We start from the raw sequence: 12,812 nt of genomic DNA on the forward strand, positions 1-12,812 counted from the left end.
TGATACTTGCTCAAATTATTAGCAGCTGATTTTTTAATTATATGAAAACCCTAATACAAACGTTTAATGACAAATATAAAATTGCTAATGGAAGGGCATCCAATCCAGAGTAAAAGCAGATGGTTTTCTGTGGTAGCAGGGGAAAACTGAAAGGAAATATGGTTTGACCTATGCACCATAAGGGCTTAAGCAGGGCCGTCCCGTGACAAACAAACTAAGCCATTGTTTAGGACCACAACCCCAGGGGGCCCCTCATGCTCTGGTGGGACGTGTCCAGACCAGAGATAATCCAATTCACTTTATTTTTACAGCACATTTTACTGAAACAGTTTCCAAAGTGCTGCACATAGTGAAACATAACCAACTAATCAACAGAGTAAATAAACTATAAACCAGGAGAAAACTGTAAAACATACAGACAATACAAACAATAAAATAGACCAATCTAATAAAAATAAAATAAAAATAAAAGACTACAGAGGACCACAAAATTCATGCAGAATTAAATGCCAGAGAATCAAAGTGGATCTTTAGATGAGACTTAAAACACTGGGAACCGTTTGGACTTCGGGGGGCAGAGCGCTCCAGAGTTTAGGAGACAGTTCACAGAGAAGGCCCTTTCCCCTCAGAGCACTTGCAGGTGTGTGCATTTGTATGAGGTCTCAGAGGATGTACTTCCTGCAGCAGCCGAGGAAAGCCAAGCTGCCAGTGCAGATGATGGTGCAGTTCTACACAGCCATTATTGAGTCCATCCTCACCTCCTCTATCACCGTGTGGTGCTGGAGCCACAGCCAGGGACAAACAGAGACTACAGCGCATTGTGCCTCTGCTGAGAAGGTGATCGGCTGCAGACTTCCATCTCTGCAGGACCTGTACGTCTCCAGGACTCTGGGACGAGCAGGTCGGATCACAGCCGACCCTTCTCACCCTGGACACGGACTATTTGAGCCACTCCCCTCAGGCAGGAGGCTACGGTCTTTTCCGGACCAGAACCTTTCGCCACAAGAAAATTTTCCTTCCCTCTGCTGTTGTGCTGCTGTCATGGACTCATGAACAGTTCTAAACACAGTCGCTTTAACTACAATTTAATCATCAACCACTCATTGCACAGTTCGCTTCTGCATTACATCTGTAAATGTAACTGTAAATTTAACAGTAAATTGTGTGTACATACTAAGTCTATTGTTTATCTTATTAGTCAATTTAAATTGTTTGTCTTTAATGCATGTCGTATTTGATATATTTTGCCTCATCATTGTTCAGTGTTTGTGTGTATGTCGTACCGAATCACCAAAATAAATTAACCTAGCCTGGGAATTTTGTTCACTGACAATGGCAATAAACCTTTTCTGATTCTGAAGTAATCTGGGGCCAGTCAAACAATAAAATCTTAAAATCTAAATGATACAATCTAAACTCTAAAATGAACAGGATGACAAGGTGAAGATGATGCAAGGATTGGTGTGAGAATCTGCCTTAAAAACTGATACAAAACACAAACTTTTTAATTGTAAACTAAAGCATGGGTTATGGGTTAAGTTTAGACGTTCTGAGTTGCAGTGGTTCCCTGGAGCCTCAGTCCTCAGTGCAGTAAACTCAATCTGGGGCTGAGGGGCCTCTTGAAACTCATGCCCACCACACCCAGTTCAACTGTCAAAGGTTTGCTCTACAAGACTAGCTAAAATAAATACTGTATAATACCTTTACGGTTTAATGTAACCAGTTCAAATAATGTGGAAAGATATTACTAAAATGCACCAGAATACTAGAATGGACACGTTATTTATTATTTTTTTCTTGGTAAAGGACCCCTAACCCCCTCTTTACTTCCTGGTCCACCTCGGCTTTTTAAACAGTATTTGTCAAATGTTGTTTAGGTCTAAATGCCTAGAGATGCCCCGGCCTTCAGTACAACTATATCAGTAAGTACTCACTAATCGATTATGACAAGTATTTATTACTAATCCTTTCATGTAATCCGCACAGTCTGACACTCTCTTTTACGTTCACGTCGGATTGGCCTCAACTGACAAAACAGACCAGAAAACTACTAAAATAATTGAACTTTCTTTGTTCCAGAGATGTCCAGCGATACCTTTCTTCCATTGTTTTGAGTAGAAACAGCAGAAACTCAAAATGGGTCAGCGTCTGAGTGAGGAGAACGATCCAGACCAGGAAATAGACGTGGCAGAGCTGCAGGAGTGGTACAAAAAGTTTGTGGTGGAATGTCCAAGTGGGACTTTATTCATGCACGAATTCAAGAGTTTCTTTGGAGTAACGCAGAACCAGGCCGCGGCCGATTATATCGAGAACATGTTCAGAGCTTTTGACAAGAACGGAGTGAGTACACATTGTTAATTAAGTATTGATTAAATGTTCACTATTGTCTATGGGTGTTGCATGTTATAAGTGCCTCTGACAAGTTGGAATACCCATTAAACAAAAACGCAGTTAAGATAAATATATTTGAAATGTTATTCCAGAATAGTCATTTTGTTTCAGTTTATAATTTTACTTCCTGTTTGTAATTGATGACATCATACTAGGAAATGAACTAGCAACCACTGGGCCAAAACTCATCTAATGTCATGATTCTTTTTATGTGACAAATAAAAATATATGCAAGCTCCTTTTTATTGTTAAATTAATGTTTAGAGGGTCAAAAAAGTAGTTCCTTTAGTGTATAGTGTGCATAAACATTGGATAGAGTGAGTGGCCCTGGTGTGATGTCACTTCCTGTAATTTTCTACAGATTTTTCTACTTTTCTCCACTAATAGCTACATGATTAGTGTAATACTATCATTTATATTTTGGACAGGTACAAATACACAAAATAAAGTCAAAATTAGAAAATCATAAGAACCTGTCAGACGCACTTTAAGTTCTTCTTTTCCTCAGGACAACACCATAGACTTTCTGGAATATGTGGCGGCTTTAAACCTGGTGCTGAGAGGAAAGCTGGAACATAAGCTCAAATGGACCTTCAAAATGTATGATAAAGATGGCAGCGGGTGCATTGACAAAACGGAGCTCCTGGAAATTGTGGAGGTAATAAAGCCATTGTCCAACGTGACAGAAAAGGGACAAATGATTGGGTCAAGGTCTAACACATTTCCTGCCACAGTCCATATATCGACTGAAGAAAGCCTGCCACGGTGAGCTGGATGTGGAGTGCAATCTTCTGACCCCAGACCAAGTGGTGGACCGAATATTTGAGCTGGTGGATGAAAATGGCGATGGTAAGAGGGGTTTTCGCAGCCTTAAAACCATAAGAGAGGGGCAACAGTGTGTGCAGAGTGGTGCAACTGTTGCATTAGAACAATATTTAATCTCCAATTTAGAGGAATGAATCGTGGACGTCAAAGGCACAAAAACTCATACATTCATAGATTTGTACATCACACACGCAGGTCTGCACCAATCCCAATGACATTATTTACATTATATTACAAATGTATAATAACATCTTGCACTTATAATGCAGCAGCCTAAAGTGCACTAGGTTGATGTTCATTTTGGTAACACGTTTTCATAAATGAATAATGTGCTTTCAAAAATATTATTAGTAGATAGATAGAAGTCCGTGTTTAAAACGTTCAATTAAAGCAAAACTAGAACAGCGCGGCCTTCAGATACACACTTATGCACTACATAATTACAAATATGCTTGGAAACTAATAGCATGTGGCATGACTGTATTGAAAATCAGCACACTCAAAAATCAAACTACTACAAATGTTCAAATGCTTCTTCACCTGGTGCATCTATTCCAAAGCTCATTTTCACATATTCACATCCATCTGGAGGTTAGTGCACAGAATAAAGATGCCCTGAACTAAAGCTGGTTTATTGTGGTTTGTGCAAATACTGTAAACACATACTCGCAAAAAAAACAAGAATATTCCTTATTATTATTTCATTGTTTACGATTTAACTGAATTTAGACCATTTTGACTATGTTTCCATGCACACAAAAGAAAACTGTTCAGAATTTTATTTCTGGAGTTATCAGAATATTAAAATATCATGTAAACATTACATTTGATGATGTGAGTAATGTGTTTTTTCTGAAGATTGGGAAATTATGCAAAAAAGGGCAAACCAAAGTGGCTAAATGAAAAGAAAATGAAAGAGAAAATGTAAAAGAGAGAGAGGAAAGGTCATTTTTTGCTCCGTGCTTTGTCTTTCAATTATGACCATTACTCTGAAAATCCATGAATTAACTGCCATATGTCACCAGGTGTTGTTGCTGATCAGATTTCTCTTTCCCACATAAACATACACTAAAAATCAGATCTATTAAATGTATTATCTGATGATTCTAGTTTACGTAAACGTGCCGACTGACTGACTTGTATAAATGATTTGAGCGTTAATCTAATACAGACCCTGCCCTGGCTGTAACCCTCAGGTGAGCTGTCCCTGGATGAGTTCATCGATGGGGCACGGAGAGATAAGTGGGTGATGAAGATGCTGCAGATGGACGTGAACCCCGGAGACTGGCTCGGAGGAGACCCGAGCTGCAGCGCCGACTTCTGAAGGCCGTGTGATGCTTATCGGGATTTTTCACACATTTATTCTATATGTAAAATACTGTGAAAATAAAGTTGTAAAGTGATAACGCTACTTCTGCTTGATCCAGTGGAATTCCAGCTTCATACATTATTGTGGAACATTTTAAACCTCTACAAGTCTTAGTAATGGTAAAACATCTCATTACAAATATATGACTCTGGATTCGTTTTTATGCTTTCATCAGATAATTAATGTGGGTGAACATAAACACCTTCTGTAATTAGGGCAGCGCAGTGTGACGTCACAGAAGGCGCGTTCGGGATACTGGTCTACACCAGGTTGCTGGGCGTGTTCTTCGCTCTCATTGGACACTTCGGCTCTCGTCGTCCATCCAGACGAGGCGCAGCTAAACTCGAACGTGCTTCGTCCGAGCGCTTGAAATGTCAGTGGCCACTGGAGGCAGCGCACACTGTTTTTGGACTGTTTTTGGCTAGAAGGCTACAAATTGACCTAGTTTACACAGAGATTGCCACCAAAGAATTACTAAGACAATAGGCAATGCTATTAAAACACCACGTAACACAAATAAATAAAATAAAAAATAGAAAAATGTAGATTTGGTCCGACTTTATTTTTTATTTTACTTTTTAAAACACAGACAATTCCTGAATAAAATAATTTTAAAATGTATTTTTCAAGTGGTTTAAAAATGACTATGACTACTATGATTATATGGCACTAGCTTTAGATACCACGTTCTGATGTTATGTAATAAAATGTATTGACTGAATGCCAATAAAAAGCAACATGTTTTTGTTTTCTATTGAAGAAATAATGTCAATTTGCACATGTGAAACAAATGAAGTGGATTTATGAAATCACGTGGGTAATGTTCTCGCGTGAAGATAAAACTAACGAGACTTCCTGTCTGTGCTGAAAAGAAACAAAACGGTTGTTATTTGATCATTTTCTCTATGTTTATGCATGGTTGTCTGCCTTGGTACTTTCGCCGTTTTATTTTCAGCAACGTTCAAGTGAAGCCCAAAAGTTACTTATCACGTCCAGGGCTCAAAAATACACATTTCTCTCTACTAATGTCATCTGGTGTGAATGCGTGTGGCCGAACTGATTCTGCTCAGGTAAACTAACTTAAGTATCGGTGAACTTTGATCGTGTAACTGTTAGTTTTATTGTTTTACTTGTACCTCTTGCTTGCACATGTTTCTGTTCCGCGTTCGCCTCGGCGTCTTGGCTGTACGGTGAAACACTCCCCCCTGCTGGCCAGTGTTCAGAAGGCACCTGGGGCATCAATTATGTTTGTGGAAACCTGTTCTCTTGCCCCAAAGACGAGTCCTTGGCCCACTGCATCAGCGAGGACTGCCGCATGGGGGCAGGCATCGCCGTCATGTTCAAGAAGGAGTTTGATGGCGTAGATGATTTAAAGAGACAGAGTGAGTCATCCTTATCCAGGACTATAATGGGAGTTCATTTCTAAACTTAAACATCTAGTGGGCTCTTAATAAGACGGTTATTTTGTACACAGGCAAACGGGTGGGACAGTGTGCTGTCCTGGAAAGAGGCGAACGCTTTGTTTACTATCTGGTATGTCAGTTCTTAAAATACTAACATCATAAAAGAGATAGAAAGGCCTAACTGTTTTATATCGGGTTTCACACTGTAACATTTTTCAGTTGCTGGTACTTGTTTTAGCTCCAGTCCCTATTTGATCTGCGTTCACATTGTGTGTGTGTGGGAGTATAGGGACTGGGGCCACACTTTTGGGACCTTTTAGCTCCTGCTCTGGGGCAGGTACTTTCCAGTGCAAACACATGTAGATGTTTTACAATAACTTTATTGGAAATATGAGATTAGATTAACTCTTGATCCACAAGAGAAATAACTTGACGCAGTAGCTCAAAAATACAATCCCTAAACCATTTAGGAACTAACATTCTGAATAACGGAATAATTGTTTGTTAAATATTTTTGTCCGTCGCAGTTTTATGTACAAGGAAAAAACACTCTTGCATTCCTAAGTTAATTAAATATTGAAATAGTCTCATTTTAAAGTCTGATATACCCACTTTCAGTCACTTTGTGAACATGGGTCTCCATTGAAACAATAAAAGCAGATGTTTAACTAAATTTGAGTTTCTACCTTTAATCTATCACATTTTGCAGATTACAAAGGAGAAATACAACAACAAGCCAACATATGCCACACTGAAACAAAGCTTGGAGGATATGAGGTCTCATTGTGCTGTCAATGCGGTATCCAAAGTATCAATGCCCAGGTCGGTATCCTATTTACAGTATTCAATATTTTGTTCAATTAAAAAAATTACAGTAATTGTGCCATTACATATGACTGCAGCCGATGTGTTCTATTTTTGACAGAATTGGCTGTGGCCTGGACAAACTGGAGTGGAAAAAGGTTTCAGAGATTCTGAGGGAGGTTTTTGGACATTCAAATATTTCAATCACAGTCTACAGTCTCCCTGAGAAAACCCAAACCACAGTGATGAAAGAAAACGCTCGCCAAAAGTAAAAACAGACAAAAACAAAGACTGTATACTTTTATAGTGCAGTTTAGCTTTATGTAAAACTATACTTTTGATAAACATTGTCCCACTGAATTATAATCGTTGTTTTCTATTTGTGCTTTTCTCTATTAAACTTCAGAATTTCTGCATGTGTTTATTGTTTGAATGGACATTATATATCCATTTATTGCGTGTTCACTGTTAACTGTGTAAACATTAAATTGGACACTCAATGTAGCCGCTGTATTTGGTTTGTCTTTGTGCACTGGATCATTGATCTATGCGCATTAGATCTAAAAGCAGCTGGGAGACAATAGCAGCACCAGATGTCACTAAAGAACAAGCAGCAGGCCATTTGACAACGCAAAGTCACGCGTAAATTGTAGGCAATGGGAAAACCCCCTTTACTCTGGAGGGGCGTTATATAATCTCCACATAGACAAATAGCCTTCTTTTTCCCCCCATTTTTTAACAATTTAATTGTACATCTGTGGGTGACCAGAGCACTTTGCGCCACAAACAATCAATGGGCTAATTCGTGAGGGAAACTCATTATCCTATTGAGCCTGGCTCCAAGACTGTACCACGGCATCACTGAGTGCAAGCAGCCTCTCCTCTCTCTGCCCTCTCTTCTCTCTGCCCCCTCCCTGCCTGCTCATTAGGCTTCACTCTCTGCAGTAAGAGGACCTATCCCATCCAAGCTGCAGAGATACCGTCCTCCCCGACCCCCACGACACGCGTTTCCATCCTTTACGTTCAAACACGCGCCCCACCTGACACTTGCAGATCAGCGCGTGTCCCACCGCGACGCACGAGTTCCCCTTCACTTTCACCCCAGTAGCATCCATCTCTCCTTTCAGCCAATCCCTTGTTTGCTTGGCATGATAAAAAAAAAAAACAAAAAAAAAACGCACGGCTCAGCATTTTTTCTTTCTTTCTACAAGCACTTGGGGCAGAAAATAGCGATGGGGGGTGGACTGGAGATGGGCTGGGCGCATCACAGAACGGGACCCCTTCCAATTAAAAAAGAGAGCTTATGTTATTGAAGAGCGCGTTGGCCAATCAGGAGCCGGTGCAGGGAGCAGCTATAGAAAAGAATCGAGTTGGAGCGAGTGGGCAAGGAAAGAACTGCAGCTTGTGTGTAGTTTAATCCCTCCCCTGAGCGGATCTCTATCAATTTTGGCAACTTCAGTCTAGGGGTGTAAGCGAATGGCGCGTGTCTGTGCGTTTTAATGTGACAGAGTTAACAGAAAAGGACACAGTACAAGGTGCGTTTCCAGGAAGGTTTAGCCCTGACTTGTGCATTTCTCAAACTGGAAATAACCTAAAAAGTACGAGGATTTAATTTTTTTCTCTCTCTCTCTCTCTCTCTCTCTCTCTCTCTCTCTCTCTCTCTCTCTCTCTCTCTCTCTCTCTCTCTCTCTCTCTCTCTCTCTCTCTCTCTCTCTCTCTCTCTCTCTATCTCAAAGTGTCTTGGCGTCCGTGGAGAAGGACGGGGGAAAAGCTTGGCGCACAGAAAAGACCATCCTGCACAAAAGGTAAGCGCCATAAAGAAGTTGTGGATTAAACCTTTTAATAGTCCTGATGTTGGTTTTAGGTGTGATTTGGTTGAATTTGGCCGCGTGAAAGAGAGTTGGCAGAAGAGCCAGAGGTGGATGGGGAGCGGAAGGGAGGGGGAGGTTAGTGCGGGACTCCCTGATGCTTCTAGGCAAGTTTCTGTGCACACGGTTCTTTAGTGCTGCAGTATCCCATTACAGCCCAGCCTCAGCATCCGAGCGGCGCCTTCCATCAATCCAATATTTCCACTTATTTACGCACACCTGCTGTTTATGCGTAAAAGTTTGTTTGTCGCATTATAAGAGGCAGATTCAAGTTCTCTAGCACAGCGGTAATGTTGCAGCGCTGCTCTTTTTATAGTATGTTCCCAGTGTTCAATTGTGTGGCAGGTTTTATCCTCTTGTTTTGTTCCTTAGGCTATTGGGACTCTGTTAAGCTCAGCGGTCCTAAATAGTATGTTTTGATTAGTCCAACAGGGTATAATTATTGCAAACCCATTTACAAAGGTGTATTTAGAAGTTGATTGTGGGTCCTGCAAAAATAGTTTATATTGATTATAACATTGTGGGCACATTGTGAGATTACCACGCATATGATTAGGATAACTGTTAAACTGTTGCTGTTAACAGAAAGAAAAGAAAACTGAACCGTCTGTAAATCAGTGATATTACGCACTTTGATCACGTTAAGATTTTACTGACCACTAATCTGACCTTCATATCTCAACAAATGAGGTTTTCAATCCGTCCAGTAGTGGGCACTGTGTGTTCTCTCTGTGTGCAAGGCACACTGCCCTAACATTGGCCTGCTGCAGAATGCGAGGGTGTAATTTATCTTGGGCCAAACATTGTAGAATGCTTTATCATTTTTAAATATTGTATATCAGAATAAACATCATCTTATTATTTTAAACACAAATGGCTGAGACTTCTGTGTGTGTACGAAAAAGGGAGCCTTACAATGTTTGAAATGTTTAATAAGATGTGTGCCGAAAAAGACTACTTCAGCACCATGGACAGGGCACATGGTCAAAAACTCTATTGGGGAGCCTCACACTTGATTTGCAGTTTCATATTGTGTGCTCTCTGCAAACCCGCCCATTGCTTCAACCGTAGACATGAGGGAAACACTTTTCATTATTAATGCTCCTGGTCTTGTGCAGCACACCACACATTTGAAAAAGAACCATGTTTTAACTGGAGCCCACAAAAGATTCAAGCTGTTCTCTTTTGGAAACCTTTGGAAACTGTACCTCTTCATATTCTGCTGGGTATTACCTTATCCTCTAACCTTACAGTACAAGGTCAGAAGATAAAAATAGGAAAGCCTCTTCTACCCATTTGACTGTGGCAGAGCAGCTGAAGTACTGAGAGTTACATTCTGAGACACATCATAATTGCAGCTTATACAGTTTTGGCCCATGCTGTGACAGAAATCTTTGTTTCATGTCATGGTTGGAGGAAACCCGAGAAATGTCTCTGCGGAATCCAGCTCTCGCACTGAGAAGCCCTGATGGAGATGATCACAAACCTCAGTCTTAATGACAAATTAAAATGAGCCCTCTGACTGTTAACCACCACGCGTTTTGGCACTAGTGCAGCTTAATAGTGGCAAGATTACTATTCTCTATTCAGTTTTCCGTTGATATAATCTGTGTGGTGATTATGGAAATGTTCAGTTGAAATGTTTAACTTTGTGTTTTTTGTTGTACATTCATGCGTACTGTCTTATCTAACTTTGCTGCAGGAGTTGTGCTGTAAAGGAGCGGATGTGAGCCTCGTCATTGCTCATCGTCTGTGTGAAACTCCCAATCCCCGGCCGGAGGAGCATTTAGTGTGTCCCTCTAAATGATGGTTTGGCTAACACGGCGGAGCAGCAGCGGCTGCCATTCTGAAATATTACAGTTTAGAACAATCTCCTCTCTCTCCCAGTCAGAGAGCTGTAAAACTCCAACTAAGTGTGGCACAAACTATGTAACTTCCAAATGGACGTTTTCTAGGTTACACTGAAAACTTGGAGGGCATTGCAGATGTTTTAAGATTGCAGACACTTTTGGGAGCACAAAATGACACCATATAAATTATGTGTGAGAGCGTTACACTGCTGTGTCAGTGATCAGATCTTTATGGCAGGAACACGGGCATCTTGTCAAACTGCTAGAAAAAGATGTAGAGTTGAACAAGCTTGTTTGTTCTTTAGCTAAAGTAAATTAACTACACTACCATAATTATTGCTATCTCTGTGCTTGTTCTGGAGTTAATTGTAGTATAAAAGTGTGTTGAACAATAGACATAGAAATTACAGGACAAAGGAGCGTGCACAAACATTGATCGTAAAGGAGTGAAAGACAAGTGAGCAGCAGCGAGGTGAGCGTGGAGCAGAGATTGTCAGCGGTAGAATGTAGAGAGTGGGTGTGCATCGCGAGCTCCGAGCACTGCAGTACATTGCAGTGCCCAGCCCCCGCTGTTCTGTGCTCACCATCCGCGCGTATGCACTGAAAAGACCCCTGCAGCAGCCCAGCACTGCACAGAGGGCTGTCTCCATCGGCAACACTCACATTTTGACTTGTACTTGTGCTCACTGGATATCCGATGTTACACTGACACTGTTTAATGCATGGACGCTCTGTGTTAGCGACCAAAATAGAGAAGCGATGCTTTCAGGACGAGGGGATGTAGTCATGCCATGCTCCCTGTAGATTATGTTGGCGTGTATGGCTCACTTTACCAATACCACCTACGTGATCCCTGCCGATGGCTTCCCCATTTGGAGCATCTGCCTCTCTGTTTGCCTTTGCTCCAACATGATTATTGAAGTGACAATAGGACATCAAACAACATGCGTTTTGACATACAATAACTGGTGTTTGCACACTTGGGGTTTTGCGTTTCATTGATGATGCGCTGTGTGGCAGATACAACATAATGATCCCTCACATTAGCTGCAAGCGTGTCGTCAGGAGTTTCATGTGAAAGAGAGCGTCTATGTATGGGGACCGCCAGTGTGTTGTATAGTATGCACGGATGAGTCACTCAGGGCAGCGTTTGCGCTAAGTTGGATTAATTATAAAGCGTTTGAATGAGCGAGTTACAAACACATCGTCACAACCATGCAGATGTGAAATTAGTCTTAATCAAGGGGGGGTGGGGGACGCGTCAAGCTCATTTCTGCTCTCATGAACAGTTGCTATATTTCCATCCCAGTGCAAGTTTGCCTGAGGGCTGAGCCGGTCAACATGAGACTTTCCATAGTATTACCTTCTCACATTTCTCTTTACTTTGCTGAAGTAGCTGATTCGTATAGTAGTAGTGTGGTGGACTCGCTCCCCTCTTCCCCGGACACGCTGTGATTGTGTTTCTATATGGACCAGGGCAGAGAATCAATTTCACATAACCACTGACACGTTGAGATGCTCAGATAGAATGCCTCACAGCTTCTATCCTGTGTGTTTACCTTTTGATAATATATATTATGGAGTATGGCGGGGCAAGTATAGATAGTGATATTACTTCTATTTTATGTTGCAAAATATGACCTTAGATAGAGTTAATGGAATGGGATTTTGACATCTAATATCTGTGGCTTCCGAAATTGCCAATTGGGACCAAAAATTCACAGCTAAGTATTATGAATTTGTGAACGCACGTGTTTGTCTTTGGCACTCGTACATTTGAGAGTAGTTGCTGTCACCGGTGGAGCATGGTAGCGTGGTTGAGCTGCGGTGGGGATTCAGAGTGCTGCATTGAGCTGCATAATTAATGTGAAGAGGGAGGAGCTAGAGGCGGGGCCAAAGCGCTCAGAGGGACTGCAACGCTGTCAGGACAAGAGACGGCATGAATGTCACGCAGGGAGCCACTCAGACAAGCTGTGATACCTGATGCAAATAAAAGAGAGGAGTGCAAAAGCTCTTTGTCTCTCCATCTCTTTGGCTCTCAACCTCTAATTACCTCTCTCTTGACCCTTTTCGCTCTCTTCCCCTCTTGACGTTTCACTAGAAACAGTCATTTTCAGCACAAAATAGTAGTTTCTACCATGTGGGCTTTACTAGTTCTGATATAGATCAAGACCATACTAAAACTGTCCTGGAAAGCTACTCATGTATCGTATGTAGGAATGTCACGATTATTGGGTTATTCCATAATCGTGATTATTCAGGTCACAATAATAATAACCAAAAAATTATAATTGACCATTTT

General features: G+C 41.2%; 3 protein-coding genes across 4 annotated transcripts in view; all 3 read left to right on the forward strand.

Annotated features, from left to right (window-relative positions):
• The first annotated feature begins 2,132 nt into the window (after positions 1–2,132).
• On the forward strand, positions 2,133–4,554 carry guca1b (guanylate cyclase activator 1B). The gene is made up of 4 exons (XM_072449126.1): positions 2,133–2,340; positions 2,900–3,049; positions 3,126–3,240; positions 4,413–4,554. The coding sequence occupies exons 1-4, from the start codon at positions 2,137–2,139 to the stop codon at positions 4,538–4,540; spliced, it is 597 nt and encodes a 198-aa protein (XP_072305227.1). The 5' UTR covers positions 2,133–2,136; the 3' UTR covers positions 4,541–4,554.
• An 868-nt stretch (positions 4,555–5,422) lies between these two features.
• oard1 (O-acyl-ADP-ribose deacylase 1) overlaps positions 5,423–12,812 on the forward strand; it is a 33,745-nt gene continuing 26,355 nt past the window's right edge. Inside the window, exons 1-5 of the mRNA XM_072449134.1 lie at positions 5,423–5,655; positions 5,802–5,967; positions 6,060–6,118; positions 6,698–6,810; positions 6,914–7,141. Of these exons, the coding sequence (XP_072305235.1) occupies positions 5,491–5,655; positions 5,802–5,967; positions 6,060–6,118; positions 6,698–6,810; positions 6,914–7,064 (654 nt within the window). The 5' untranslated portion in view covers positions 5,423–5,490 and the 3' untranslated portion in view covers positions 7,065–7,141. The remainder of the gene's footprint in view (positions 5,656–5,801; positions 5,968–6,059; positions 6,119–6,697; positions 6,811–6,913; positions 7,142–12,812) is intronic.
• Positions 8,505–12,812, forward strand: part of LOC140362870 (synaptotagmin-2-like) — a 76,473-nt gene continuing 72,165 nt past the window's right edge. For both annotated transcript variants that reach the window (XM_072449131.1, XM_072449133.1), the window contains exon 1: positions 8,505–8,597. The gene's annotated coding sequence lies outside the window, so the exon portion shown is untranslated. The remainder of the gene's footprint in view (positions 8,598–12,812) is intronic.

Source organism: Eucyclogobius newberryi, unplaced genomic scaffold (assembly GCF_026437365.1).
Source record: "Eucyclogobius newberryi isolate DKJ021-1_F unplaced genomic scaffold, fEucNew1.0.hap1 SCAF_17, whole genome shotgun sequence".
In the NCBI taxonomy this organism is placed as follows: domain Eukaryota; kingdom Metazoa; phylum Chordata; class Actinopteri; order Gobiiformes; family Gobiidae; genus Eucyclogobius; species Eucyclogobius newberryi.